This window comes from Zalophus californianus, chromosome 4, assembly GCF_009762305.2.
Source record: "Zalophus californianus isolate mZalCal1 chromosome 4, mZalCal1.pri.v2, whole genome shotgun sequence".
Taxonomy (NCBI): domain Eukaryota; kingdom Metazoa; phylum Chordata; class Mammalia; order Carnivora; family Otariidae; genus Zalophus; species Zalophus californianus.
In genome coordinates, this window is record NC_045598.1 from 1984617 (window position 1) to 2011762 (window position 27146).

At 65.2% G+C, this 27146-nt stretch overlaps 1 protein-coding gene across 4 annotated transcripts in view; it reads right to left on the reverse strand.

Moving 5' to 3' along the window:
* Positions 1-4453: 4453 nt before the first annotated feature.
* MEGF6 (multiple EGF like domains 6) overlaps positions 4454-27146 on the reverse strand; it is an 86569-nt gene continuing 63876 nt past the window's right edge. Inside the window, exons 6-32 of one of the 4 annotated variants that reach the window (XM_027604383.2) lie at positions 24523-24648; positions 23512-23634; positions 22236-22358; positions 21734-21871; positions 21134-21253; positions 20612-20734; positions 19947-20123; positions 19584-19715; positions 18874-19002; positions 17471-17599; positions 16748-16882; positions 16534-16668; positions 13561-13692; positions 13344-13472; positions 13090-13221; positions 12451-12579; positions 11939-12067; positions 10656-10784; positions 10398-10526; positions 9945-10073; positions 9305-9433; positions 8211-8339; positions 7861-7989; positions 7408-7536; positions 7190-7318; positions 6528-6656; positions 4456-5140 (exon numbers count right to left, since the gene is read on the reverse strand). In XM_027604383.2, coding sequence (XP_027460184.1) covers positions 5076-5140; positions 6528-6656; positions 7190-7318; positions 7408-7536; positions 7861-7989; positions 8211-8339; positions 9305-9433; positions 9945-10073; positions 10398-10526; positions 10656-10784; positions 11939-12067; positions 12451-12579; positions 13090-13221; positions 13344-13472; positions 13561-13692; positions 16534-16668; positions 16748-16882; positions 17471-17599; positions 18874-19002; positions 19584-19715; positions 19947-20123; positions 20612-20734; positions 21134-21253; positions 21734-21871; positions 22236-22358; positions 23512-23634; positions 24523-24648 — 3467 coding nt within the window. In that variant the 3' untranslated portion in view covers positions 4456-5075. Of the gene's footprint in view, positions 5141-6527; positions 6657-7189; positions 7319-7407; positions 7537-7860; positions 7990-8210; positions 8340-9304; positions 9434-9944; positions 10074-10397; positions 10527-10655; positions 10785-11938; positions 12068-12450; positions 12580-13089; positions 13222-13343; positions 13473-13560; positions 13693-16533; positions 16669-16747; positions 16883-17470; positions 17600-18873; positions 19003-19583; positions 19716-19946; positions 20124-20611; positions 20735-21133; positions 21254-21733; positions 21872-22235; positions 22359-23511; positions 23635-24522; positions 24649-27146 lie in introns of all 4 variants that reach the window. The other 3 variants (XM_027604492.2, XM_027604447.2, XM_027604406.2) reach the window with 3 other exon arrangements.

Consider the following 27146-nt stretch of genomic DNA (forward strand, 5'->3'; position numbering starts at 1 on the left):
TGCTTCGGTCTGGAGGGGCCCAGGCGGGTGGACAGTGAAGAGAGGAAGGCCAGGGCTTACCCCAGCGCCAGTGCCCACTCGAGACCCCCCGAGGGGCCTCTGCTCGGTCTGGGGTCCCTTCCTGGGGGCAAAGCAGGCCAGCTTGGGCCCTGGCCCTGCCCAGGGGGACGCTGCCCTGACCTGCCTTCCAGTAGAGCTGGTCTTAAGACCTTTCTGCCTCCCACCTCCATACACCAGGGCCTCCTGGGAGAGTCCGGCCACACCTGCTGTGTTGGGAGGGGTCTCCAGAGGCCCTTTAGCCCAGCCCCTCCTCCCAGCCAGCTGCACCGCCCGTTTTGTTGCAGGCGGGGAAACAGGCCCCAAGAGCCTCTGCCCATTGCTGGGGGCCACCTAGGCTTCCTGGGACATCAGCCAACCCCAATGGGGCCCAGTGGGAAGAGACACCAAGGTGTCCCAGCCCACCCACTTGCTGTTAGGACCACTCAGGAACATTCTGGGGCCTTTCTGCAGGGAGGACCCACCTCCCTTGAGGGCCCGGGTGGCTGGCAGAGGGCACTTTGGCCATGCCCGCAGCCCTAAAGACATCCAGCGCCTCCAGGTGTCCAGCAGTGCCTGGGGCTCCCCATGCCCCACGCCATGATGAGAGCCCCCAGACTCCTTGACTCTTGCCCCTTAGGCATGCAGGTCGGCATCTCCACCCAGACCTTCGTGGGCCCTGGGTGTCCCTGAAACCCGCACACTTCATCATCACCCTTGGTTACTGCCATTGATACCAACATCAGCCCCCCCCCACGTTAGACACCCCCAACCTCCTCCCCCCAGCTGTCACCTGTCAGCCCATCCCTGGGCGCTCTTGGGCCTGGGGTCACACCAGATCGGGGCCCTCCGCCCCTTGCAGCGCTCCTAATCTGGTTCGGGGCTTCAAGCATCCTTTTGCCAGAAAAACCCTCGGGCACAGATGGGTCTTGTTGCCGCGTTGAAGGATGTCATACCTGGTAGTTTCCTGGTTCATCATGGCCTCTGCTGAAGCTCTACCAACCTTCATAGGTTTTACACATTTCATAGGATATCCATGCTTTTCACTCTGCTGATTCCTAGTCGCACTCATTCATCTGCTGGCCCTTCTGCATCCCCCAAGTCCTGCCCCCAGGCCCCCGAGGAGGGTTCTCTCTTCCCCACAGCCTCACGTCCTAGTTTCTAGCTCTCACCGGGTAGGGCCTGGGGAGCTCCACTGGGAGGGGCGGGGGGTGGGCAGGAGACATGCTGGTGTCGGGTCTCCCTCCCAGGGAAGCTGTTTGCTCCTCCCACAGCGTTTAAGGGGCCCTACCCAGGCCCGTCTGTCTGGGGGGCCCCATCTCCCGGACTGCGTCCTCCCGGGGGAAGGACACCCAGAGCTGGGGGCTCCCGGGTCAGGGCCAGGGAGATGGATAGCACAGGGAGGAGAGAGCAGGGCCCCAGGGTGTGTTGGGCGGGCGTCAGCGGCCTGCAAGCCTTCGCCCAGAGACTTGAGCCCCTGGTTTCTCCACCAGACTTGCGAGAGATTCTTGACGCATGACCACTGTCCACAAAGGTCCTGTGTGTACCCACCCCGGTTTCCCAAGAATTTATATCCTGAAGAGATGCTGAATTCTATAGAATGCTCTTTCTGCTTCCGTCAGACAATCATCCGATTTCTCGTCTCCCCAAACATGTCAGCGCATTTTGTATGTTAGACTGTCCTGGCATTTTAGTCAAGTGCAATCCCCATTGGATCGAGCTGCTATTATTTTTAAAATATTTTTGAGTGGTGGGACGCCTGGGTGGCTCAGTCGGTTAGGCATCCGACTCCTGGCTTCAGCTCCGGTTGTGATCTCGGGGTCATGAGATCCAGCCCCGAGTCAGGCTCTGCGCCCAGCGGGGATTCTGCTTGAGGATTCTCCCTCTCCCCGTCCCTCTTGCTCGTGTGTGCTCCCTCTCTCTCAAATAAATCAACCTCTAAAACATCTATATTTGAGTAACAAATGTCTAGGAGGAGGATTTCTGCATACACGTAAGGAGTCTGTAATCTCTCCTTGTAGCACCCTGACCTGGTTTTAGAACCAGGCTACACTGGCCTCATGAAATGAGGTGAGCTGCTTTTCTTCTTTTTAGAGATTCCGGAACAATTCACAGTAGACAGCTTCACCGTGTCTGGAAACTGGCACACCCACCCACACCGGCTGGTGTCTCAGGCACTCCCGGGAGTGGTGTTGGGCTCCCACTACTATCTGCATTTACTGACGTTACTGGCTCATTCAAGTTTGTTCATTTCTACCAACACCCATCCTGGCATTTCATATTTTCCCTCAAAACTTACCCATTTTTTAAAAAAAATTTCAAGTTCCTTGTACATGGTCACTCTTAATATCATTTTTACGTCTTACTCTCCATCATGTCTGTGTGTTAATTCTTCCTTCCATGTTTTCTCTGGGTTTAAAAAAATCATCAATCTTCCTAGTTCTTTTCTTCCTTATCTTCAAAGGGATTTTGGTTTTGTTAAGTGTTGCGTCGTTCTCCATTTGTGAGTGTGAAGTTTATACACACAGATACGAGTTCTGTGTATATGAATAGGATGAACGTGTGAAGATGAGCATAAATATTTGTCTACCATGTGTGTTAAAGCTTACTAAACTTTTATCATTGCTTATGTCCTGTTTGCTTGACCTATTTATTGGTTGTTTTTGTTTTTAAAGAACATATTAAAATCACCAGCTGGTACAGATTATTTCCAGCTACAGCGTCAGTCCTGCGAATTTGCGAGCCTCCGCGGTCACGTGCATACATCCGCACCCAGATCTCCACACCACCACTTCTGATGTCTTTCACCCCGAAACATTAAAGCTCCTACCCCAGCTTTCTTTTGATTTGCTTCGTATATGTCTACGTCCATCCTTCTAGGGGCGTCTTTCACAGTTAAAATACCCTTGAGCAGCATCTAAGGCCGCGCTGGGACCCGGGCTTTGATCATCCCTTGTCCCCATCTATGGGCCTTGCAGATCTACTTTCTTACTCCGCTTGTCTTTCCTCCTTCCCCACCTTCTGCCGGAGTGAGGACACATCCTCCAGGGGCTGAAAGGCTGCCCAGCCCGCCCGTACCCGTGGAGGGAGTGGGGCTGCCTCACTCCGGTGTGCTCACCCCACCGGCGTCCGTGGTCTGCCCGCGTCCCTCGCCAGCAGGGAGGGACCCGGCACGCTCTCCCCACCCTTGCTGTCGCTGTGAATGTTTGCTTCTCTCTGCTGCTGGGTGACACGGGAACATGTCACTGCACCTGCAGGTCTTCTTGCTCTTCTTGCTGGCGAGTGTCCTCCAGGCACGGTTTCAGCTCTGGCTTCCGAGGTTAACCCCCAGGAAGTTAACCCTGGCTTTGTTTTTCAGACACTTTAACAACACATACATTTCGAGTTTCAAAAATTTTTCTTCGGTGCTTTGACAACAGAACGTCACTGTCCTGGTTTCCAGAGTTTCAACTCTGAGGCCGCACAGATCTCTGTTCTTTTTTCCTGGGCCTTTGAGATCTCTCCTTGCTGGTGATTTCCTTAAAATTCTTTAGGGCGTGGCTCGCTTACTCCTGTCTTGCTGTGCGGAGCCCTTTCAGTCTGAGATCATTCACCTTCTGTTGTTGCCTCCCGCAAATTTTTTTCCTCTCATCCTAGAGCTTCATTAGAGGTGGTTAACGCCTCCCCTCCTCCACTTCCATTAACCTTTCTCCTCTGGTGTCCCCTCCCTCCGAGCCTCCCTGCCGCCTCCCAGCAGAGGCCCCGGACCGCAGAGCCCAGTCCAGCCGCGCTGGGCGCCCTCGCCACTGTTCCTCCCGGAACGGCTTCTTCCTGTGTGGTCACCAGCCTGGCCCCCTGTCCCGTCCTGGGGCACTCACTACATTTACTTGAAAGCCTGAACGCTGCAGCCCATTCACTGGCTTTCTCTGCTAAGGGCCGTTACCTAGTTGTCTGTTTAAGGGGATGCGGCTGCTAGAGCCCTCCTCATTTCACTCCGCAAGACCCTTTGCCTTGAGGGTATCTGCTAGCTGGGCTGGTGTTGGGGGGCACAGGGGGCTACAGCCCAGACCCTAAGTGCCCAGTGTGGCCATCTGGGTCCAACCCAGTCTACTGGGCACCCCGCCCCTGGGATGCTCTCCACCCCACTCTGCTGTTTCCACCCTGAAGAGAGGAGGGGTGGGGTACCCATGTTGCCCCCCCACATCACCCATGCGCTCGGGCCAGCCTCCTCCCTGCGGAACCATGCTCCCACATGCAGACCAGCCAGCCCCCCAGGAACCAGGACACACCCCAACTCTCCTCGTGTGCCACCCCCACCCCCTGGGAGGGGCAGGGACCAGATGGGGCCAGGCGCCTGTGGGGCCTCCCTGGTCCGGAGGAGGTTCCTGTCCAAACACTCTCCTGCTGATGCACTGGGAGGCCAGCACCGTGAGCCCAAAGCAGCGAACACACAGGCCACAAGGAAGCGGCAGCTTCTTTCTTAAGTTTCTGGGTTTCACATGTACTGGAGCCCACCGCCCAGAGGCCCCGCGGGGGGGGAGCCCCAAAGTCCCGCAGCAGGGTTTCCTGGGGCAGGCAGGAAGGGGCAGCCTGTCCGTGCCCAGGGGCACAGTGGGCGTGGCCAGCTGCCCATAAATACTTCTCTATAAATACAGTGGGCCACGATTCCAGGTCAACGGGCTGAGCGCAGCAGTCCCAGGGCCTAGCACCAGAAGAACCTGCTCAGAGGGCAGGGGCCCCTGCCTGCACCTGCAGCCACACCTGCCCTCAGTCCTGACCCAGGGCCCCGGAGGGGGCGGCTGGGGGGCGGGGGGAGGGCTTCCTCAGCACGTGCGGCCAGCGCAGCGGTGTGCTGCACAGCCCGAGGCCGGGCCCACTCGCCTGGGCCCCTTGGAGCTAGGCCAGGCAGGGCCTCCCTCCCCGTGGCCAGCCGCTCCTTGCCCAGCACAAGGCTGCAGGGCCGGGCGGTCTGGGCTGGAGTTCTGGCCAGCCCCCAGGCGCCCCTCCTCAGTCGTCAGCAAAGCGCCTGGAAGACGGGCCTGCTTGCAGCTGCCTCGGAGCTAGGGTTTCTCTGCCCGGCTGCCGAGCCCAAGTGCTGGTTCATGAGAAGCTGGTCGTGAGGCCGCTGTAGGGACGGGGGGAGGAGGGTCAGCGCCAGGGCAGGCGGAAACTCGAAGCTGCTGGAGCTCTGGGCGCACACTTCCCGTGTCCCCTCCTGCCCTTCCGGCTCCAGCCCACAGGGCAGACGGCCCCCCTTCCTCCCCAGCTTCTGCCCAGCCTCATCTCTGAGGTCCAGGTTCTGGATGGCCGTCCTGTGGCGGCCAGTTCTACAGAAGTGTGCAACCCTCGTCCCTCCTCTGGCCTCTGTCTGCGGGTCACAGGCCAGTGACGCCCCCAAATGCAAATGCCATTCTCCCACCTGGGCCCGGAGGGTCCTCCCAGCAAAGCCTCTCCCCTCCCCTGCTCACACCTTCGCAAATAGCGGGGCCTCTCCCCCTCCCCAGATGAAAGCTCCCAGTTCCCCCAGCCCGGCAGCATGGTGGGCTGGGAGGTGCTTTGCTAGAAGGCACCAGTCCACTCCAGGGCAGGAGGCAGGGCCCAGGACTGCAAGGCAGCAGAGCCTTGCCTCTCCTTCCCACGGGCCTGAGGGGTGACCCAGGTCTCAGACCCCAGCTGCATGCCGGGCTGCCAGGACCACCCTGGGGGCCTGCGGTGCAGTACCAAAGATGGCCACCAGGTGCCGCCGTGGGCGGGCGCTCTGTCCAGGGCCGCCTCTGCCCGCCAGGAGTCCCGCCCCTGGGGCTCCTACCAGGCGCGGGCCAGGGCTGCCTCCCAGGGCCGCAAAAACGTGCATACACAAGATCCAGCCCGCCTGTGGGGTTCCTAGGCCACGGACCCGTCTGGAATCCCCACTCAAGGCCTGTCCCCCGCCGGCCCCACGGGCCCGGACGCAACCCTCTCAGCACACGTCCCCCCTCCCTTCAGCAGCCTGGGCCTGGGCGAGCTGACCAGGGGCTCCAGGGCACCCCGAGTCCTGCCTGCAGATGCACGCTTCCCCGGGGACCATGGGGGCCGAGGCCAGGCAGTGCCCTCCCCCACTGCCCGGGGTGGGGGTTTGCCGGCGGGCACTGGCGTGCACACACAGACTGAAGCACACATAGGCAGGGGCGCACCATCACGCCCCTGTGCACACACATGCAGGGCAAGGCGGGGGGGGGGGGGGTGCAGGGCTGGGTCAGCGCCCAACTACCCTGGATCATCCAGCCCGCCCACAGGGTGGGGGGCTGCCGGCCCGGCAGAACCCCGCCCCACCCACCGTCCAGCCGCTGCGAGGCCCACACCCCGCCCATGAGAAGCTGCGCAGACACCACGGGTACCGGGCAGGGGCGGCGACATTCTCACCAGCTAGGCTGGCTGCTCTGCTCTGGGGTGGGGGGGGAGCGGGGTCCCCGCTGGGGCCGGGCTAGGGAGCACGCTGTCTTCCCGCCTCCCCCCTCGGGATCCTGACTCACCTTGCTGGCAGGTGGGCCCCAGAGAGCCGTTCACACAGTGGCACAGCCCACTGACGGGGTCACAGGTAGCCCCAGCCCCACAGCCGCAGCGCAGGGCACAGCCCGGCCCAAAGAAGCCCACTGTGCAGTCTGCAGGCGGGAGGGAGTGGGAGACGCGGGCCTGAGGGCCATCCTGCCTGCTCTGGCCAGGGCACCCCAGGCCCTCTGGGTAGGGCTGGACGGAGCAAGGGCCTCTCGGACCTCACTCTCCCTGCCCTGTGAGAGTTCCCACGTGGGAAGGCGCCAGGTCCTGGGCACCTGCCCAGGCCCGGGGCTGACAAAGCGGGGGGCCTGGCAGTCAGGGATGCCCCTCCCCAGGTCAAGAGGAACACACAACGGTGAAGTCGTGCGTGCAGCCTGCAGCGGACAGCCCCTCCCATGTCCGAGCAGGCTGGCAGATCGGGAAGGTCTCCCTCGCACCACACCGGGGCCCCCGTTCTGGCCAGAGAGCAGGGTGAGGCCTTGACATCCCTGAGCAACAGCCCCACGCTGGGCAGCCCCCGCACAGAGGCGCGGGGGGGGGCAACAGTGTCCAGGCCAGGGCAGGGCTTCCCCTACACATGCAATCCTTGCCACCAGCAGAGACCCACGCCCGTGCTCTGCTGAGGGGACCCCAGACTCACCGAGGTCACAGGTGGCCCCTGTGCGCCCCGGGGGACACAGGCACTGGCCGGTGACGGGGTCGCAGGGTGCCCCCGCCCGGCAGTCACAGCGCTGGCGGCAGCCCTCTCCAAAAGAGCCTGGTTCACACCCTGGATGGGGACAGTGGACTCAGTGTCCCCTCCTGTGCCCTACCCAACAGGACAGGGCCAGGGAGCATGTGGGAACACGGAGCACTCACCCCTCTCACAGAGCTGGCCGGAGAAGCCGGCAGGGCAGACACACTGGCCGCTGACGGGGTGGCAGGGAGCCCCGTGCTGACACTCACACGCCTTCCGGCAGGCAGCCCCGTGGAAGCCGGGGGGACAGGCTGAGGGACACCCCCGTTAGAGCTCCTACCTCAGCCCGCCCCCAGTGAGCATAGGTCCTGCTTCAGAGGCTCGCGTTTCCCTTTCTCCCACCCAGGCCTGGACCCCCCATCGCAGCTGGGGCTTAGGTGGGAGGTCCCCTTGCTCTCATGGGACCCTGAGCCAGGGGCCTCTGGCCTTGGAGTCCCACAGTGAGTAGGGCCAGGCCTTGTCTTGCTGGCCGCCACGGGGAGGGACAGGGACAGTCGCCATGGGGAAGCCCACGCTGGCCCCGCGGTCCCACGCGGAGCGGCCACCGGGGCCGGGGCCCCCACCCCAGGACTCACAGTGCTGGCAGGCCTGGCCGTAGAAGCCGGGGCCGCAGTGGCAGGCGCCCGTGGTGGGCTCACACGTGCCGTTGTTTTGGCAAGAGCACTGCAGACGGCAGGCGGCACCATAGTGACCAGGAGGGCAGGCTGGGGGGAGAGCCGGCAGGTCGGCCTCCGGCAGCGCAAAGGCAGGGGGCACAAGGGCAGGGGGCCCGAGGGGCGGCCCCTGGGCACCAGCCGGATTCTTGTGACCCCGGGGGCCTTACCCAGCCCCCACGGCAGCCCCGCACATTGCTCCTGAGCCCCGTGCTCTCCCAGGGGGTCCAGAGCCAGCCCCCTCCCCGCCCAGGGCTGGCTTGCCTGCTCACCCAGCTCACAGTGCGGCCCCGTCCAGCCCAGGCCGCAGAAGCAGCTACCGTTGGCCGCGTGGCACAGGCCCCCGTTCCTGCAGGGGCACACGCGCTCACAGCTCACGCCAAACCGGTTCTGAGGGCAGCCTAGGGGCAGGAGTCAGGCGCCGCTCAGAGCTCCAGGCCAAGGCCTGACACGCTCTGGGACACGTCCCCACCACACCTGGCCTTCATTCCACAAACCCCTGCTGAGGCCACTCTGCCGCACGCGTGCAGGGAGCTGACAGCAGCCAGTCCCGCCCATTCCTCCACCCTCTCCGCAAACGCCCGGCCACGCGCCCGCCGAGGAAGGGCAGGGAGTGCCTGCTCAACTGGCGGGAGCTGGTTAGGGCAGCCTTCCTGGAGGCGGGGGGCCCTCTGCACAGGCACATCCTCCAGGCGGAGGCGGCTGGGCAGCCTGGCTTTCCAGATGGCCCCTGATCACGATCTGGTTGATCCATGGCTACTGAACTTCCCTGGAGACATGGACACGGCCTAACTGCAGCCAGGCCGCAGCTTAGGACTCTGCTACCACGGGCTAAGAACTGGGGGGTCAGTGGGGGGGGTCACTGATCCCTTGATGAGAACCAGAGGCTGGCAGAGTGCTCTGACCTACCAGGTTATGGGAGCCAGGCCAAGGGTCCATAGCTGTGGCATGGGGACCGAGACTGCCATCACGGGCGGGAGCCTCATGACTGCTCCTGGGGTCATCCCCTTTCCCCCACCATGCCCCCGTGCCCCAGGCCTCTGTCCACCTGGGGTCCCCGGCCTCCGGGCGCAGCAGAAAGGGCCAGCAGGACCCTGCGCCACAGACACTTGAGCCAGGCAGCTGGCTCTGTCCTCAGACAAAACAGCCGCTGAACCCTCCTGCTAGGGGGCTCTGGGTTGGAACCTGTCCAGCCCCCACCAGCCACTTGACGGGTCAATGGAGGCTCTGCTGGTGTGAATACACCACCCAGCTCCAGGGCCTGGCGCTCCCCTGGGGGACCCATGCCTTCCCCCCATCGGCCCCCCCCCAGCCGGACGCAGTGGCATCTGTGAAATGTGGAAGGGCAGGCAAAGCGGGCGCTCACCATGCTCACAGTGGACGCCGGTCCTCCCAGGGGGGCAGGTGCAGGTGCCAGTCACGGAGTCACACGATACTCCCTGCCCACACCTGCACACGTGGGCACAGCTGGGGCCAAAGCGGCCTTGTGGACAGGCTGCTGGGAGGAAAGAGAATGGTGGCCACCCCTGCCAGCTCCCCTTCTCTCTGCCACGTCAGCCCAGAGATGGGCTGCAGGGGCCTCCCATGCCCCTACCCACCCTGGCCTCTCCCTTCCACCCGCAGGTCTGGGGGCCAGGGGGCCAGGCCGGGCCGGCTCTGCAGGGACAGTGACTAACTGCTGCCCCCCACCCCAATCCCGCCGGCCCAGCCAGGCTCCCAGCCCGACGGAGACTCGTCAGCGGGATGCCTAGCTGGTCTCCGTCTGCACAGAGGTGCACAAACCCTGCTGGGCGTGGCCAGTGCAGGGCGGGGGGAGGACAGAGCTGGCCAGCACGGACACTAGGGTCACACGGACACCCCCCACCTCAGCCCGGCCTGGGGCCAGGCCCAGCAGGAGACTCAGGAAGACAGACAGTCGGGGACTGTCCTCCCCACAGGCTGGCTGGGGGGCCCTGCCCACAGAGGCCCAGGGAGCAGCCACCCCCTCCGTCCCCCCGACCACTCACGCAGGCTGCAGTTGGCCCCCAGGAACCCAGCAGGGCAGAGGCAAGCCCCGGTGGCTGCGTCGCAGGAGTCCCCATGGACACACTCACACCGCTGCTCACAGCCAGGCCCAAACCGCCCGGGGGGGCATTCTGCAGGGACACAGGCAGGTGCCAGAGGCCATGGGCCAGGCCTTGCCCCCTGGCATCCCACCCCCACCCCTGGGATGAGCAGCCCCTCCTGAGGACAGCCTGGCAGGCTTGGTTCTCGCCGGGACAATGGCACTTCTGCCCACAGCTCTCCCCAAAGGGGCTGGGTGGGCAGGCTGGGGTGTAGGCGGGAGAGGTCAGTCCTGGCCCAGCTCAGGAACATGTCCCCCACATGGCCCCGTCTGGGGGTGGAGGTTTCGGGTCCAACTCGGGGGTCTGTGTACCTCAGCTACCAGCCGCTCTGCCCCCCTGGGTGGGGTCACCTACCCTGCTCACAGCCAGGCCCCGTGGAGCCTGGTGGGCAGCGGCACTCCCCGGTGACGTGGTGGCAGGCAGCGCCGGGTGGGCACAGGCAGTGCTGGGCACAGGCCTCTCCAAACCAGCCAAGCGGGCAGGCTGCAGGAAGCCAGTGCAGGGTTGGTGGGGAGGCGTAGGGCCAGGGCAGCCTGGAGGGATCACTGTGCCAAGACCCCCCTCCCCCCGAGCAGCAGGCTCCGTGGGTGCTGGCGGAGCCGAGGGGCTCACCGTTCTCACACCGGGCGCCTCTCCACCCCGGGGGGCAGAGGCAGGCCCCCGTCATGTGGTGGCAGGGGGCCCCCTGTTGGCAGGCACAGCGCTCCTCACAGCGTGCCCCAAACGTGCCCTCAGCACAGGCTGCGGTGGGCGAGACAAGGCAGAGGGCTGAGTCCGGCGCCAGGGGTGCGAGCAGGGCCAAACGCCCCCCACCCCTCCCACGGGGGGCCCCAGGAGCTCAGATGGCAGCCCCTGCCCCCACCTGCCAAGGGACTAGCTCACAGGGCCCTCCACCCTGCAGCAAGGCTCAGGCTACCCCTTGACAGGACCAGCAGGGCCTCCTGGGCTGCCCCCCCCACACCCCAGCCCCCAATCCAGGGGGTTCTGACACTTGTCCCCGGTCCAGCCGGCTGGGCAGAGGTAGCGGCCCGAACGCCACTCAGAGGCCACCGTTGAGACATCCGCAACTGAGCTTGCAGCCGTCTCCGAAGCGCCCAGGGAGACACTCTGCGGGGCACAGTACCCCAGCAGTGCCCCATACCCCCAGGGCCCAGGAGACCCCCAGGAGACCTCCCGCCTACACCCCAGGAAGCACCTGTGCTTCCTGTACCCAGACCCTGGGGCCCCGTCCTGGAGAAGGGGAGGGGCCTAGGGGGAGGTCACACCGCAGACCCGCAGACCCGCCGGCAGAAAGCTCTTTGCCCACAGAGAGTGGAGGTGGGCCAGCATGCTTTGGGGCACCCGCCCTGGCTCCCGGGTCCCTCCTCCTCCTCTGCCTGACCCGGGCTCACCCTGCTCGCAGGCTGGGCCAGCCCAGCCCTGCAGGCACGTGCAGTGGCCTGACACGGGGTCACAGGTGCCCCCGTGCTGGCAGAGGAGGCATGCTCACAGCTGTGGCCGACAGGCCCATGGGGCAGGCTGCGGGGGGAGGGGAGCAACTCGCAGCAGCCCAGCCCAGCGGGCCCCACGCCGCCCCCAGCGAGCGTCAGCTCCGGTGGTTCTGCACCTTCCAGGCCCCCCCAAAACTCAACAGCAGACTTCGTGGGGACGACCTCTCCCAGGGCTCCCTCTAAGACAACCTGCCCCAGGCCACCCTGGGCCCACCAACCCAGCCCTGCGGAGCTTGGCACCTCCCTGCCCGTCCCATCCCCCCCGGTGCCAGGCCTCAGCCCCCGCCCACCGCTCCTGCTGAGACTCCCGTCCACCAGCATCCTGCGCCCACGTGACCCTGTGTGGAACACAGAAGGGCTGCCACAAGCCCCGGTCCCAGACTCCTGGGGTGGGGTGGGGCTTACGCTCCAGGCAGGTGGGGCCCATCCAGCCAGGGCCGCAGCGGCACTGTCCATGGACGGGGTCACAGGAGGCCCCATTGAAGCAGGAGCAGGTCTGGCTGCAGTTGTGTCCGTAAGTGGGGGCGGGGCAGGCTGCAGGAGGGAAGGGACCGTCAGGGGTCTGGGGGAGGCGCTGCAGCAGATCTGGGGCAGCTGGGCAAGCTTCCCTTCCCTCGGGCCTGGGCACCCCTCAGGGTGGCCACACAGAGGGCCTAACATGCTGGCGGCTTCTCTCCTGGAGCCCCCATGGCTGGCTGGCCTCTCACACCCTGCGCACAGCGGGGGCCCCGGCGGCCGGCAGGGCAGAGGCAGGAGCTGCTCACAGAGTCACAGGGGGCCCCAGGGGCACAGTCACAGACAGGGGGGCAATCCAGGCCGAAGAAGCCCACCGGGCAGGCTGCAGAGAGCAGGTGGTGATGGGACACAGCCGGGGTGGCAGGGTCCGCCCACCAGCCCACAAACACGCCCCAGCTCACCGCGTTCACAGAAGGCTCCCCTCCAGCCGGCCGGGCAGCTGCACGCCCCGCTGACGTGGTCACAGGCTGCCCCGTGCTCACACTGGCACTGCTGTCCACAGCCCGGCCCAAAGCGGCCCTGGGGACACCCTGAGACACGCAGCCCCAGCCCACAGTCAGCTGGAGCAGGGGAGACCAACCCAGACCCGCCTGCACCTCTGCCGGCCCGGCCGGGGGAGGGGACCGTGGGCACGCGTCCCCTGCCTGCCCAGCTAAGGACTGAGCCAGCCCCCGGAGGGGTAGGCGCCCGAGGCATGACCTCTGGAGCTGCCCCAGCCTGGGGGGTGGGGGATGCACTGAGAAGGCCATGGCCCTTGGTCCTCCCCTCCTCCAGGTGCCAGGTGGCCGCTCCCTGCCCTCCCGGCCCACCGCTCCAGGTGCACCTTATAGACCCAGGTAGGCTTGAGGGGGGGGGGGCCTGGGCCCGGCGGGACAGAGGGAACTGGGGGACCTCAGGGGAGGAGACCCTCCGCCTGTCCCACAGACAGAAGGGCAGAACCAGAGCCCCTGATGCATGCGCACGTATGCGGGCGCATGCGTGGGCGCATGGGTGTGCATGCATGGGCGTGGGCGCGTGGCTGTGGGCGGCTCAGGACTCACGCTGTTCACACTGCAGGCCTGTGTAGCCGGCCTCACACACACACAGGCCACTGACCGCGTCGCAACTCCCGTGGCCTGGGCTGCAGGTGCAGGGGTGGCTGCAGTCGGGTCCCCAGTGCCCATCATCACAGGCTGCAACACAGCCCAAGTCAGCCTGCACAGGCCCAGCAGAGCACAGGCACCGCGGCCAGGCCAGGCACAGGGCCTCCTGCTGAGCCCCCCAGCCCCCTCACCCTGAGCCCTGGGCCACCCACCCCTCTGGCAGCCGAGGCCGGTCCATCCAGGGGCACAGCTGCAATGTCCGGTCTCCGGGTGGCAGTGCCCATCGTTGGCACAGGAGCACCTCGTCTGGCAGCCGGGCCCAAACCAGCCTGCAGGGCATGCTGCAGGACAGGAGAGGGTCAGCCAGTGGGGCGGCTGGGGCGCAGGCTAGGGGCTGATGTCCTGCAGGTCGGGGGACCCCGTACTCACGGTCCTGGCAGCGGCTGCCCACGTAACCGGGGGGGCACAGGCAGGCTCCGGTCCCAGGCTCACACGCAGCGCCATGCTCACACTCCGGGCAGATCTCCTGGCAGCCGATCCCCCAGCGACCCTCGGGACAATCTAGGCCCCCCACAGGCAGTCAGTCTGGCCCGGGGCCTTGCTGGCCCCGTCTGACACGGCAGTGACCCTGCGCCACGGCCCAGGGAGGGGGAGGAACAGCTCATGGGAACCCCCAACCCCTCTGTGGGCCACAGGCTGCAGAGTACCACCCCCAGAAGAGAGGCCCCTGCCCCAGGACGGGCGGTGGGCAGGCAGCCTGGGGGCAAAGCACAGCCCCCAGGAAGGCCGGGGGCTCTGCTGGCCAAGCTGGGCACCCAGGTCAGCGCAGACCCCCCAGCCCAGACCCAAGGGTGGCTCAGCGTGGGCCCTCAGCTGCTAAGCACAGGCCTGGGGTCTGCAGGCTGCAGGACCCCCAAATTCGGTCCAGGGCTGTGACCACCCAGAGTCGTGTAGCACGGGGAGGGGAGGGTGTTGCAGGACATCGTGGCCACTCACCTGCCCCCAACCGTCCCCAGTCCTCCCTGGAGGGCACAGGCCCTGCCCCATGACCCGGTCGCAGGGTGCCCCCCCACGGGAGCCAAATGTCCCCCCGGGCACTCTGTAGGGAGGAACCACAAGGGTCTCCTTGTGGGGCTGCCCCCCTGCCCCAGCAGGGCTGCTGGGCTCAGCCGGGGTCCCCGGTGACCACGGGGATCACAGAAGCAGGCAGAGCATGGGGCACACGGGTGGGGGGGGCCTGCTCAGGGGGAGGGGGTGCAGGACGGACTCTGGGCACCCTGCAGCAAGCTGGAGGTAGCTCTGCCCTCCTTCCTACCCCCTCCCCACCCAGCCAGGAAGCCCAGGACAAGTTTGGCCCCCTCGGTCTCAGATCCCCAAAGAGCGTGGGGTGGGGTGAGGTGGGGGCCTGCATACACCACTTTACCGCCAGCTGTGGCCTTCTCCCAGCAGGATGGGGGCTGCCATGGGAGCCAGGCTCATTAAGAGAGTGTGGAGGATCCAGAGTCCTGGGACTCCCTCCTCCTCTGCCCAGCAGAGGGGCAGTGAGACCCCGGGGAAGAGTGGAGACAAGGAGAGAGAGCCTCCAGAGAAGGACTGGCCCAGGTGCTCTGTGCCCACCGCAGGGCAGCAGCGAAGCATGTGGGGGCCAGGAGCCTTGCACCTCCCTGTGGGGACAGGCAGAGCCCCAGGCGCTGGAAGCCCCTGACCAGCCCAAGCATAGCCTCCCCCACACTGCACCTGCCCCGGCAGGGCCAGCCGGCAGGGGTGACCTTGGGCAGCCCTACAGTTCCTTCCCTCGGGCTGCAAGGAAAGCCCATGGCCAACAGACACATGAAAAAACGTTCATCATCATTAGCCATCAGGGAAATTCAAATCAAAACCACAATGAAAACAGTATGGAGGTTCCTTAAGAAGTTGAACATAGAGCTACCCTATGACCCAGCAATTGCACTACTGGGTATTTACCCCAAAAATACAAATGTAGTGAAAAGAAGGGGCACGTGCACCCCTATGTTCATAGCAGCAATGTCCACAACAGCCAAAGTGTGGAAGGAGGCAAGACGCCCTTCAGCAGATGAAAGATAAAGATGTGGTCCATATATACAAGGGAATATTACTCAGCCATGAGAAAGAATGAATACCCAACTTTTACATCAACATGGATGGGACCGGAAGAGGGAATTGCTAAGTGAAATAAGTCAAGCAGAGAAAGCCAATTATCATGTGGTTGCACTCACACGTGGAAGATAAAGAATAGCCTGGAGGACATTGGGCTAACCGGCCGCTGCAGAGGGCAGTGGGCAGGATGGACACTTCTCCGGAGAGAGCACCCGGCCGCCGCAGGCCCGGGCAGTGGGTGCACATGTGTGCTCATGTGCCCCAGCGCTCTGCTGAGTGTCCGTGGGGGTCTGGGGGAGGCCGAGAGAAGAGTCAGGGGTCCAGGTGGGGAGCCTGTGACTCGCCAGAGCTTATAGGGACAGGAGAGCAGCAGCTAAAGGGCAGCAGGCACCACAAAGCCCCCTGGGGTGCATGTCGAGCTGGGGGGGTCCAGGCTGGGATCCCAGCACCCCCCCACACACCCCTCCTGGACCCCTGGGACCTGAGAGCCCTGCACAGGGTCATCACTGCAGTCTCCAGGACCACTACTCTGGAGGGACGTAGCCTGGCTGCAGAGGGAGACGCTGACCCCTCGGCTCAGGCTGGGTCCCCAGGGCCCCTTCCTTGTTCCCCAGAGGGGACAGGCCATGGCTAGGGGGAGGTCGAGCCAGCCGGCCCCCAGGCATGCTCACATCAGTCACCCCATGGGCCCGGTGGTCCCCACCCACCTGGGGCCAGCAGGGGCAGACAGCACACACACCATATGCCAAGGGAGACTCCCAGCTGCCTGCACCTTGTGAGCGGGGCCGGGGTCACCCCAGGACTCAGGCTGCCTGCAGTGTGTAAACACAGGCCCGGGCCTCCAGCTGGGCCCACCACTCTGCACCCATTCCCTCCAGCCCCAGGCCAGGGCAGCTGTGCGGACGGCCTTCATCATGCGCCGTGCACCACACACTACGCACCACACACCATGCTGCACCTCCAGCCCAAGACCGCGCTTCCAGGAGCTGCCCGGGTCCCAGAGACTCAGACCTACCAGGACAGAGTGCCAGCCCCCCGGATCCCAGCACACTGAGCATGCTCTAGCTAACAAGTGGGGGGGCGGGGGTGGGGAGGGAACAACATTAGAGGACGTGACCCCTTCCCTGGGCCGGGCCCCGGGCACACAGGCACACTCCCATCCCAGCAGCCCTGACCGGGGCACGGGGACAGGCAGACCAGTATAGTCACCACTGCGCGACCAGGGTGGGGCCAGAGGACCCACACCCCACCCGACCCTGGGCATCGCTGGGGCCAGCCACTGACCTTGATCACAGTCCTTCCCCTGGTAGCCAGCAGGACACAGCCCCCCACACTGGCCGCTTACGGGGTCACAGGCCACGCCCTGAGGGCAGGTGCACGCCTGTCGGCATCCGGGCCCAAAGAAGCCCGGCATACACTCTGCAGGGGGCGAGGAGAGAAGGGCCTGCAGTCTCAGCCAGCTTGCGGCCCTCCCCGCCCCCCGCACCCCTGCACTCACCATCCTGACACCGCTCGCCCCTGAAGCCGGCCTTGCAGGAACAGCTACCATCCCTCCGGTCACAGGTCAGCGTGTTCTGCCGCTCACACAGGCACTCCTCTGAGCAGCTGGGCCCAAAGGCCCACGGCGGACACGCTGCACCCACAGAACCAACAGGGAAGACTGCCTACCTGCAGGGTCCCAGGGTCTCCAGCCCCCTGAGCCACACAGAGAGCGGCTCTTGGAATCTCGATCTCCCCCCTTTAAATAATCCTTCAAAGTACAGTACGGGGCTCCCAGATGAAGTCTACTCATCGTCAGCCACGTTTCCCCACCAGCCCACCAGGGAGGGGTGACCCCTCTGGGGATTCAGGACTCACCCCTGCTGCCGGGAAACTCCGAAAGCCAAGGAGAGCCCTGTGCCCCAGCAGCTTCCAAGGGAGGCCTGCCCCCGCCCATGCTGCCGTCGACCCGTTAGCCCAATTGTGGGGCCAGGAAGCAACAGAAGGCTGGGGACCACCCCCCCCAGACACCCTGAAGGCCAGCACAGTCTGGAGGACACAGCTCTGGGTCCCTGGAGCCCACATCCCTGCCGGGGGACCTCGCTGAGCCCTGCGTCCCCCTCTGCAGATGAACAGTCGCCCCCGAGCCGGAGTGTGGGCATCAAGGCCCAGGAGCACGAGGCCCTACTAGGGCAGCATGCCCCCCACCCCCCTGGACACCAGCAGCTGGCAGGGGACTCACCCAGGTGGCAGAAGCGGCCGTAGAGCCCTGGGTCACAGAGGCAGGCCCCGTAGAGGCGGTGGCACCGGCCACGGTTGGCACAGTGACACTTCTTGTGACACTGCTTGCCATAGAAGCCCTTGGGGCAGCCTGCGGGAGGCAGGGCCTCTTGAGTGCCCACCTGGACATGCCCCCACGCCCGTACAGATGCTCCAAGGACCCCCTGTGCCCGGCACAGGAGCCGGGAGTAGCCCAGGCGCCCAGGGCAGAGCCGGAGGACTCTGGGGCTACTAGCAGCCTGAAGACTCTGCATTCCAGACAGGGAGGGGCCCGGGGGCAGACAAGGGCACCATGAGAACAGGGCACACACAGGATGAGCCATGGATATGGCCATCTGCCCTGGCTGGCCTGTCTCCCCAGCGTCTGTGGTCTGGAGAACGGCCCGGGGCGCAAAGCCAAGCACATTCTCCAGCGTACGCGTGGGACATGCACAAAGACCTCACCCCAGTGTCCTACGTCTGACCCTCATCCACCACATCCTGACTTCCAACCCTCGGTGGTCACCCAGCCCAACCTCTGGCCCTCAGAGAAGGCAGGGCACACGGCCCCAGCCGGCCAGCATCCAGAGACCGGGCTCAGGGCGCCCGCAGCTAGGAAAAGGCATCTGGATTTCCTTCCCAAAGTGCCTCCTCCGGGCTTGCTCCTGTGTCCTGAAGGGCTGCAGGGAGCTAAAGAGTCACCCCGGGATACGTCCCCATCTAATCCCCAGGATCTAGAGTCGAGACCCTCCTGGGTTATTCTAATCCACGAGCGTCCTTAAAAGAGAAAGGAGAGGAAAGCCGGACATGTGAGGTCTGACCAGAGGGAGGGGGAGGACAGCCCCGTGGGGCCACCGCCCCGAAGCCCCGGGCACAGGATCCAGGGACTGAAACTGCCCCCTTGATAAGGCAGGAAGTTCTCGACACATTAGCTACATTGTCCAGCAAAACAGGCAGAATTTTGAAGGTCTGCTGTCTTCAAAGTAAGGCATCAGTCACCTGGGAAACTTATTTACAGAGACCCTCGAATTCTTTCAAAAACGTAGACACTTCACAGTTCAAAAGGACAGTAGTGTTGTCCCATGCAGCCATGGGCCCAGGCAAATCCCACCCAGCCACAAAAGAGCTCTACTTGAATGCTTCCAGGGACAGGGAGCTCACTGCCTTGCAGGGGAACCCACTGCAGAAGTGCTATTCTGCCAAGTCTTCACCCTGCGCTACAGTTGGGCCCCAGGGAAAGCAAACAGTGAAACACGTTGTTGCCTTCCCCTCCCGGCTCCTGCGGAAGGCAGGTGGCGAGGAGAAGCAGGCAGGCCAGCTGAGAGGTTGCCTCCCATCCCCTCCACCCCAGGGACACTCCAGAGTCCCGGGAGGAGCTGCACCCACCGTCCTCACAGCGGGCTCCACCGACACCGGGAGGGCAGCGGCAGGCGCCCGTCACGGGGTCACAGGTCCCGCCATTCTGACAGGCACAGGAGAGGCTGCAGTTCTTCCCGAAGGTGTCTGGAGGACAAGCTGCAGGTGCGGACAGCGAAGCGTGAGGGCCACCGGCCTGCAGAAGGACTCTGGGCCTGGCAGCCCCTCTAGGGACACTTAGACACCATCCCACGGTGTGAGCCACCCCGTTCAGAAGTGACACCCAGAGCAACAGACAGCCGCACCCGAGCCCCCAGTCCGGCCCCAACACACGGCAGACATCACTAATCAGTCACCGCATCCTCTCCCTCTGAACTCCAGCACATCCACCTTCTCAGCAGGGCTTTCAGCAGGCAGAGCCCCGGAGACCGACCAGCACCGTGGGCCTGGCCCAGGGTCACTGGACAGGGCTGGGAGAGCAGGTCTCAAAAGCACTCCAGCTACCAACCTGCCTGCCGAGTGGCCTGGGTCATGGCTGCTCTCACCCAGGACAGGGATGTGACCGGCCTGCCCACCAGCTACTCTTTGTCAGACCCCCCACACTGCCTTAGCTGCTGGCCTGCTTGCCCTGGACCATCTGCAAGGGGCAGATGCCAGGCCCTGCCAGTCCCTGGGGCCCCTGCCCAGGGTGGCTGCCCGCAGGTCCCGGGGCTCACAGCACCCCAGCCCCATGGCCTCACCCTCGTTGCAGATGAGGCCGGTCCAGCCCTCGGGGCAGTCACAGCCATCCAGGCTCGGGAGGCAGGTCGCCCCATTCCGACAGTCGTCACACGTGAGGCTGCAGTCCTGGCCAAAGGAGGCATCCAGGCAGACTGGCGGCAGACAGGGGCAGTGGGGGGTGGACGTCAGGGCCCACCTGGTCCAGCCAGGCTCAGCCCCATGTGTGCTGTGCAAACCCAGCACCTTCTCTGAGCCTTGGTCAAACAAGACCACTACCAGGCTCTTCCTCAAGCCCAAGACCACAGGGGGGCAGCGGCCGGGCCGAGGGGGCACTGGCCGTGGTCCCTGGGAGCAGAAGTCCCATGGCTGGACCCGCCTCTCACCAAACTTCTCCATCAGCGTGTGCTCGCCCCGGGCCTCCGCCGCTGCCTCCTCCTCCTGGACCCCGACATAGTCGTCTTGGAAGAGGTGAGGCAGTTCGTCCTGGAGCACCGTGACATGTGGGAGGGGCCGCACAAAGGGCAGCTGGCCATCCAGGTCCACCTCGGGGATCTCCAGGGCTGGGTGGGGGCACAAAGGCCCCTTAGCCCCTGCCACCCACTTGTCCTCCTTGGTACTGGACCCTCCTGCCCCTTGGTGCCCAGTGCCCAGAGGCGGCTCAGAGCCTGAGCCCCACCCGGTGGGCTCCCACCAGCAGCCCCTGCTGCACCCCTCCTCAGCGTGGTGGCAGGGGGGCATCACCCCAGCTGCACTCCTGACCAAGCATGGGAGGGAGGGGAGCGGGGCAGCTCTCTCCCCCTTGGATGCTGTCCTCCGTCCCTTGTGTCACCTGGGCAGGGCAGGAGCTGGACCACCCAGGGCCCCGGGGCAGGACCCTGGCCTGGAGGGTGCCCCACCGACCAGCCCCTCCCCCACCCTGCTGCCCCGGGCCTGGCCCACAGCGGGAGGGGGGGCTGAGGTGAGTCCAGCCAGCCAGGGAGGGGAGTGCGGGCCACCAGGGGCAGGGGCCTAGAAGGCCGGGTCCCCGAGGTGAGAGCTGGAGACTCACGGGCACAGCCCCTGCGGTCCTGGTCCAGCCGGAAGCCGGCCTCACACGAGCACTGGAAGGAGCCCGCCAGGTTGGTGCAGTGGTGCTCACAGCCGCCGCGGCCAGAGGCGCATTCGTCCACGTCTGCAGGCAAACCCGGGGCTGCTGCGGCCTATCCTCCGGGGGTCGGGGACGTGGGGCCCTCCCACCCCGCCTCCGCCCACTGGACCGAGGCCACGGCCATCCTCCCCTGTCCAGCGTCAGAGTAAGAACAGACACCAGCCCAGGGGGGGCGGGAGCAGCCGGGGGTGCAGGCCGGCGCGGGAGACCGCTGGGGGGCACAGGCAGGTCGCACGGCCCTGTCAAGCAAGGCCCTGGGGGGGGCCACCCCCAGCGGCCCCCCAGCGGCCTCCCGCTCGCCGCCGCTCACCGCCGCCCGCCCCCCTCACCCTCACACCTGCTCGGCCCCGCTCTCACCGCCATTCGCCGCCTCTCACCCCTGCTCTCGCCCCCGCCCGCCCCCCCACCCCCACTCCTGCTCACCCTCACACCCGCAGCCGTCGGTGCTGAGCCGGTAGCCAGCGTAGCAGCCACACTCATACCCGCCAGGGCTGTTGGTGCAGGCCTGCTGGCAGCACGGGGAGGCCGCACAGTCGTCCACGTCTACAGGACACAACCAGGGCCCACTGCCACCTGCCCACGGGCGCACCCTCCCTCGCCCACCAACACACGGCCCCACTCGCACTCACACGCATCCACACACCGCCCTGGCCCCAGACACACAGGACATACGCCAAGGTCCCAGGGCCGCCCCAGCAGGCTGTGGGGGCCAGACTGGGGGCTGCAAGTGGTGGGGAGTCCATCTCACAGCAGGGTCCCCCCTCACACTCCCCCCTGGGTTCCAGGGGCTACTCCCAGCAATTGTGGCATTTCACCCAGTGAGTGGGGGGGTCCGATGGGGCCAATGGGGTGTGGGTGCCGGGTGCTCAGCAGGGCCCACCCCCGGCCCACCCCAGGTGCAGGGCAGAGTGAGCAGGACAGAGAGGGGAACCAGAGGGAGCTGCCAAGTCATGGCATCATGCCGACGTGCAGCCCCGGGGGGTGGGGGGCGGGGGGAGCAGCGTGTAGGGTGCCAATGCACACCGATGCACGTCTTCTGGTCCTCGTCAAGCTCATAGCCCCGGGGGCAGGTGCAGAGGGGCCCCGCACTTGTGTGGCTGCAGCCATGCGAGCAACCCCCATTGTTCGCCTCACAGCTGTTCACAATCTCCATCTCGATGCCTGCCACGAGACCCAGCAGCAGGGATGCAGGACGGGGTCCGGGTGACCCCCTCCCACGGCCCCCCCGGCCCCAGCAGCCAGACTGCAGCCCCCAGGCCCATGCTCCTGGGAAGTGGGCCGCACTCAGCTCCTGGGCTGGGCGGGCTCTGGAACGTTCTGTCCCCCCCGCCCCCCCCCCCACGCATCTGCAACGCCCCGGGGCCCACCGCAGCCACCGCACGCAGCAGTGTCCCCGGCTGGCAGGAAAGCTCTGCCCCTCAGCCGGGCCTCAGCACGCCAGCGCCCATGAGGCCTGGGGAACTGAATCTCGGCTCCAGGACCCTCCGCACCCCAGGATGCCAGTGCCCACCCGCTGTCCACTCACGGTAGCACTGCCGGCTGTCAGCGCCCAGCTCGTAGCCAGCGTGGCAGATGCACGTGAAGGACCCCCGGGTATTGAGGCAGCCGTGGGCACACTGGGCCTGGCCTGTGGCGCATTCGTCCACATCTGCACGGGAGAGATCGAGGCGGAGGGCTCTGGGCTGCTGTCCTGGGATGTGCGGCCCCCGGGGTGGTGGCCTCAGTGTGGACGGGTCCCACTGGGGGTCAGGACTCAGACCCAGGGCTCTCTCCCCACTTCCTGTTCCAAGGCTCCGTGACCAGGGCAGCCCACCGGAGCATCCACGTTCTCATCAGCAGCACCCGGGGGCAGAACCACGCTTCCTCTCAGGGTGAGGAGGACACAGGTCTGGACCAGCAGCATTGGGCAAGGAGGTCCGTCTCTGAACCCACCTCCCTCAGCTGTGCCGCCCCAGTCACCGAGCCCGGTCTCGGGCCTGCCACAGGAGGGGCCTTTCCGTGGCCTGCCTCTAGGGGCCCACAGACACCAGGGGCCATCATCGGCCTCTGCACCCACAGCACTGGCCACGAGGCCCAAATCCCGCTGTCCAATCCCCGACACTGCTCGTGGCTGCACCCTTGAGTTTCCTTGGGATGAAGCTGACCCTCACCCCGTCTCCTGCTGAGCCCACCACAGCCCCCGGCACCCCCAGCAGCCAGGACAACGGCACCTAAAGCACTCCCTCCTGGTGTCGGTGCTGTGGGGGCCCACATCCTGCGGCACCGCCTCTCAGACCCCCACCTAGGATGCCAGGGAAACGGCCCCCGCCTGCCCTAGACACACCCCAACAGTGACGGGGATGTGCAAGACCCTCCCTCAGAGCTGCGTGTACAGGAAGGAAGGGCCCCCCCAGACTCCTGTGATGGGGTAATAAGCACCGCAGACATGTAGCCCCACACCCCCGAAGCCCAGGATGAAGAAGCGCGTTCTAGAAAGTGGTGCCCAACTGGGATCTGAGACAATTCGAAGTGAGCGTGCTAACAAACAACCCGTAGAAACATCCAGAAGCCAGCCCCAGTGATGCTCCCTTCCTTCTCTTCGTGGCCTCCTCTCAGTTTCCCTGATGGTCACATACGACTAAGCCGATACAAGAACTACTGAGTAACAACCTGAGATCTCCCACCTGCTTCTGCAGAAATGAGACCCGGGCTCCTGTCCCTCCCCGTCCCCCGCCCAAGGTCGGGTGCAGCAACGGCTGGGGCCTGGGCCCCCCCACAGCTGGCCCCAGGCTGGGGCCAGAGCACGGGGAAGGGCACCTCACCTTCACAGGACCTGCGGTCGGCCGCCAAGAAGAAGCCCGCGTGGCACTCACAGTGGGCAAGGCCGCGGCGCACCTGGCACGTGTGCATGCAGCCGCCATTCCGGTCCGCACACGGGTTTCTCCCTGTGGTCACAGGCCCAGAGGGAAGATGGGGGCTCCAGCAGATCTGGGGTGCCCCAGGCCTCTCGTGAGCCCCCCAACTGCTCTTGCGCCTCTGGGCTCCAGTCTAACGGGCTCAGTGGGGGTCTCCCCTCTCCCAGATGTGGAAGCCCCCAAGACGCCCCTGCAAAGACAGGAGGGTGCCAGCCTCCCTCCTGAGCCTCCTCCTACTCAGAGCCAAGGTGCCCTGCAGCCCCCCAGCCCTGCAACACCATGCCACTCTGCCCCCACTGCTCAGCCCCTCAGGCCCAGCCTCCCTCCTGGCCTGGGACCCATGAGGCCAGGTGTGGACGAGTCTGCTCAGTACCGGCCCCATCCCAGCACCCCCCCCCATTTCCACATCTTGGGGCCCCCGAGCCTGCCCCACCATCTCCATCAGCAAAGCTCCTCCTTCCATGACAGGAAGCCCCAAGACCCCAAGGCAAGATGCCAGGTGGGGCCCAGCCTGCATCTCCCACCCGAGGGCCGGAGCCTGGGTCCCACATGCCCACACAAAGCCCAGGGCAGGCGTTAGAACTGAGACAGGAAGGATGTCCTTTACCATCCCCCACATGCCCTATCCTGGGCTTCCTGCCCCCAACAGATGCAGGATCCCAGAGCACAGCCTAAGGGGCTTCCTCCCCCACACCCACCGGGGGCCGGACGATGCCCCACCACCTTGGGGCAGCCAAGGGGGCTCTGCCTCCCCTAAGCCCCGCTTCTGGCCCCAGAGGCCAAGCAGGGAGGTGAGCCCAGCCTCGGTCCCAGCAGCTGCCCTAGGCTCAGGCTTCAGGGTCCCTGGATGGGTCTGGGGAGTGCTGGTGGGGGTCCCAGCCCCCCGTGCCCCCTCCTGAGGGCTGGTGGCACACTCACGGACACAGCGCTTTCCGTCCTCCTGGAGCTGGAACTCGGGGCGGCACTGGCAGCGGTGCTGGGTCACTGTGAGCTGGACACACTCGTGCTGGCAGCCCCCATTCCCCAAGGCACAGGAGTTTATGGCTGGGGACACAGACAGGAGCTGTGCACACAGCTCAGGAGGACGACCCAGCCCAGGGGCCGACCCTCATCGGGCTCGGCGCACCTCCCACAGAAACCCTCCAGGACTCTCTGCGCCCCTCTTCCTTTCCATCTCTGACCCAGAAGCAGGACTTTGAGAGGGGACACTGTTCCTGTGGTGTTCACAGGCCTGGCTTTGCTTCTCGGCCCATACACAGGGTTCACGGACCATGACCCGCTTCCAGATCTTTGTCCCCAGCCTGCCTGAGGACCGGGTGTAGACAGGCGCTCCAGAGCCATCCCACATCACCAAGAGCCAGCGCGTCCGGGGCTCAGAGGCCAGGCAGCCTGGGAGGCTCCCGGAGGAGGCAGCAGGGCAGCTGTGGGAGGAGGGGGCCCAGACATTCCCACTCTCCTGTAGGGCCAGGGCTAGTGTGGGCGTGGGGCTGCCATGGAGGCCACCATGGCCCAGAGGCCTGGCCTTGCTCCTGTTGGAGCCCCCCGGGGGGGTTACGTGGGAGTAGGGGCGGCAGGCCTGGCGGCACCGAGGCCCACCCATCGCATCCACACACACTAGGCATGTGGCCACAGAGCTCTGAGGACCCTAGGACCACGCTGATGCTCTTAGTGCCTTTCAAGGCAAGCACATTTGAAAAGTCCAAAACACAGCACTCGTGAGAGCACCCAGTTTCCTCCCGTGAGGCACAGGGTGGGGGAGCCCCTGCCGAGGGCCCCGGCCCTAGCGGGACGTGCCCAGAAAAGACACGGGGGTGGCAGCGGTGGCTGTGTCTCCTGGCTGCACCTGCCACACGCACAGTGGAGCAGCAGAGACACAAGGCCTGGGCCCAACCAGGGCCGGCTGCCACCATCTGCTGTCGCCCAGCCACGAAGCCCCTTCCCCACCCAGCCACCCCCGAGTCTGCGCTGATCCCCCCGAGGCCCCGCTGACACGCTATGCTTCAGCTCTGTCACTCAGACGTTTCCGAGCATGACCTGAGCACCCGCCGGTCCTGGGGCTGTTTGTGTTCACGGTCCAACTGCATCCCTGCTGGAGGCTCGTGATGGGGACCAGAGCTCCTCCTGACAGGGTGGGACAGGCACACAGAGGGAGGGTCTTGGAGCCCAAGGCAGGGAGGCCGGCAGGGCAGGGAGGAGAACCCAGGAGGACCCAGGGAGCTGTGGCAGGAGCAGGCAAGGAGCCCCTCCTGCCAGGCACAGCCCCCAAGTCAGGCATGGGGACGATGAGGCGCAGGGCCTGCTGTAGCATGCGGGGGAGAAATCACGGGGGAGGGGGGGCAGGCAGAGGGAACCCGGGCTCCAATCTCCTGCCGCTTTGCTGCACGAGTCCTAACATTCCAGATGCTCCCAAGCTGTGTGCATGAGGGAGCCAAGCCCCGTGTCATCCCGCACATACTGTGCCACGGGTTCCCGGAAAGCTCAACGAGACAGATCTTTCTAGGGCACTGGGCTGTGCAGCTCGGGGAGGAGCCGGCTTTGACGTGGCCAGTGCCCAGAGCTGGTGGGGAAGGTTCCAGGCCCCTCGCGTCACTTCAAAACCCGGCCATGGAATCCATGTCCCAGCCTGGGCGCTCCCGCAAATGAGGACCACGCTCAGACCTGAAGCAAAGCCGAGAGCCCAGCAGAAAACGGGAGGTTCTGGGGTGAGTGTTTGTGTCCCTCCAAGATTCATAAGCGCACCCCTAAAATTGAAACCACAAAAATGTGACTGTGCTCGAAGGCAGAGCTTTTGTGGAGAAATTTAAGGTTGTATGAGGTCATAACGTTGCGGCCCCAATCCAACAGAACTTGCGTCCTTATAAAAAGAGACATGAGATCTCTGTCTCTCTGTGTCTCTTCTCCATCCCAGGAGGCCCCACCAGGACCCACACTGGCCGGCACCATGATCTGGAACTTCCTGCCTCCTAAGCTGCGAGAAAATAAATTGCTCTTCAAGCAGCGCGGTGGCGGGACTTGTCACAGCGCCTGAGCTAACACACCCTCCCTCCCGGGTTTGCAAATCCAGGACCCAGGGCTCCAGCCCCCACCCTGCGCGGGTTCTAGGAGCTGGACTGCAACCCCGCCTTCTGCCAGCAGGGGCCGCCACCACCCAGGGGCCTCCAGGCGAGGCGTCCACTCCCAAAGGCAATGGGGCCCTACCTGAGCTGGAGACCGGACAGTAGAAAACACACGTCCCCCGGCGGAGGCGGGGGGGGAGCCGCCCTGCCTGTGCCCCCAGGGTCTCTGCTCGTGCAGGCACAGGGGCAGCCCCGAGACCCGGGCACGGGTGTGGAGCAGGAGCCCAGGGCCCGGCACATCCGAGTGCCGTGAGGAAGCAGCAGGTGGACAGTGGATGGCTGACCCTGAGCCGCTCTGTGGGCAAGGCAAGGGGCTGTGCCCTGGCTTCAGCAGGAGGGCAGTGCCGTCAGCAGTATGCTGAGCCCACCAGCCGGCTCTGCTGCAGCCTCCAAACCCAGCCCCGTGGTCTCCAGGCAGGTTCAGGG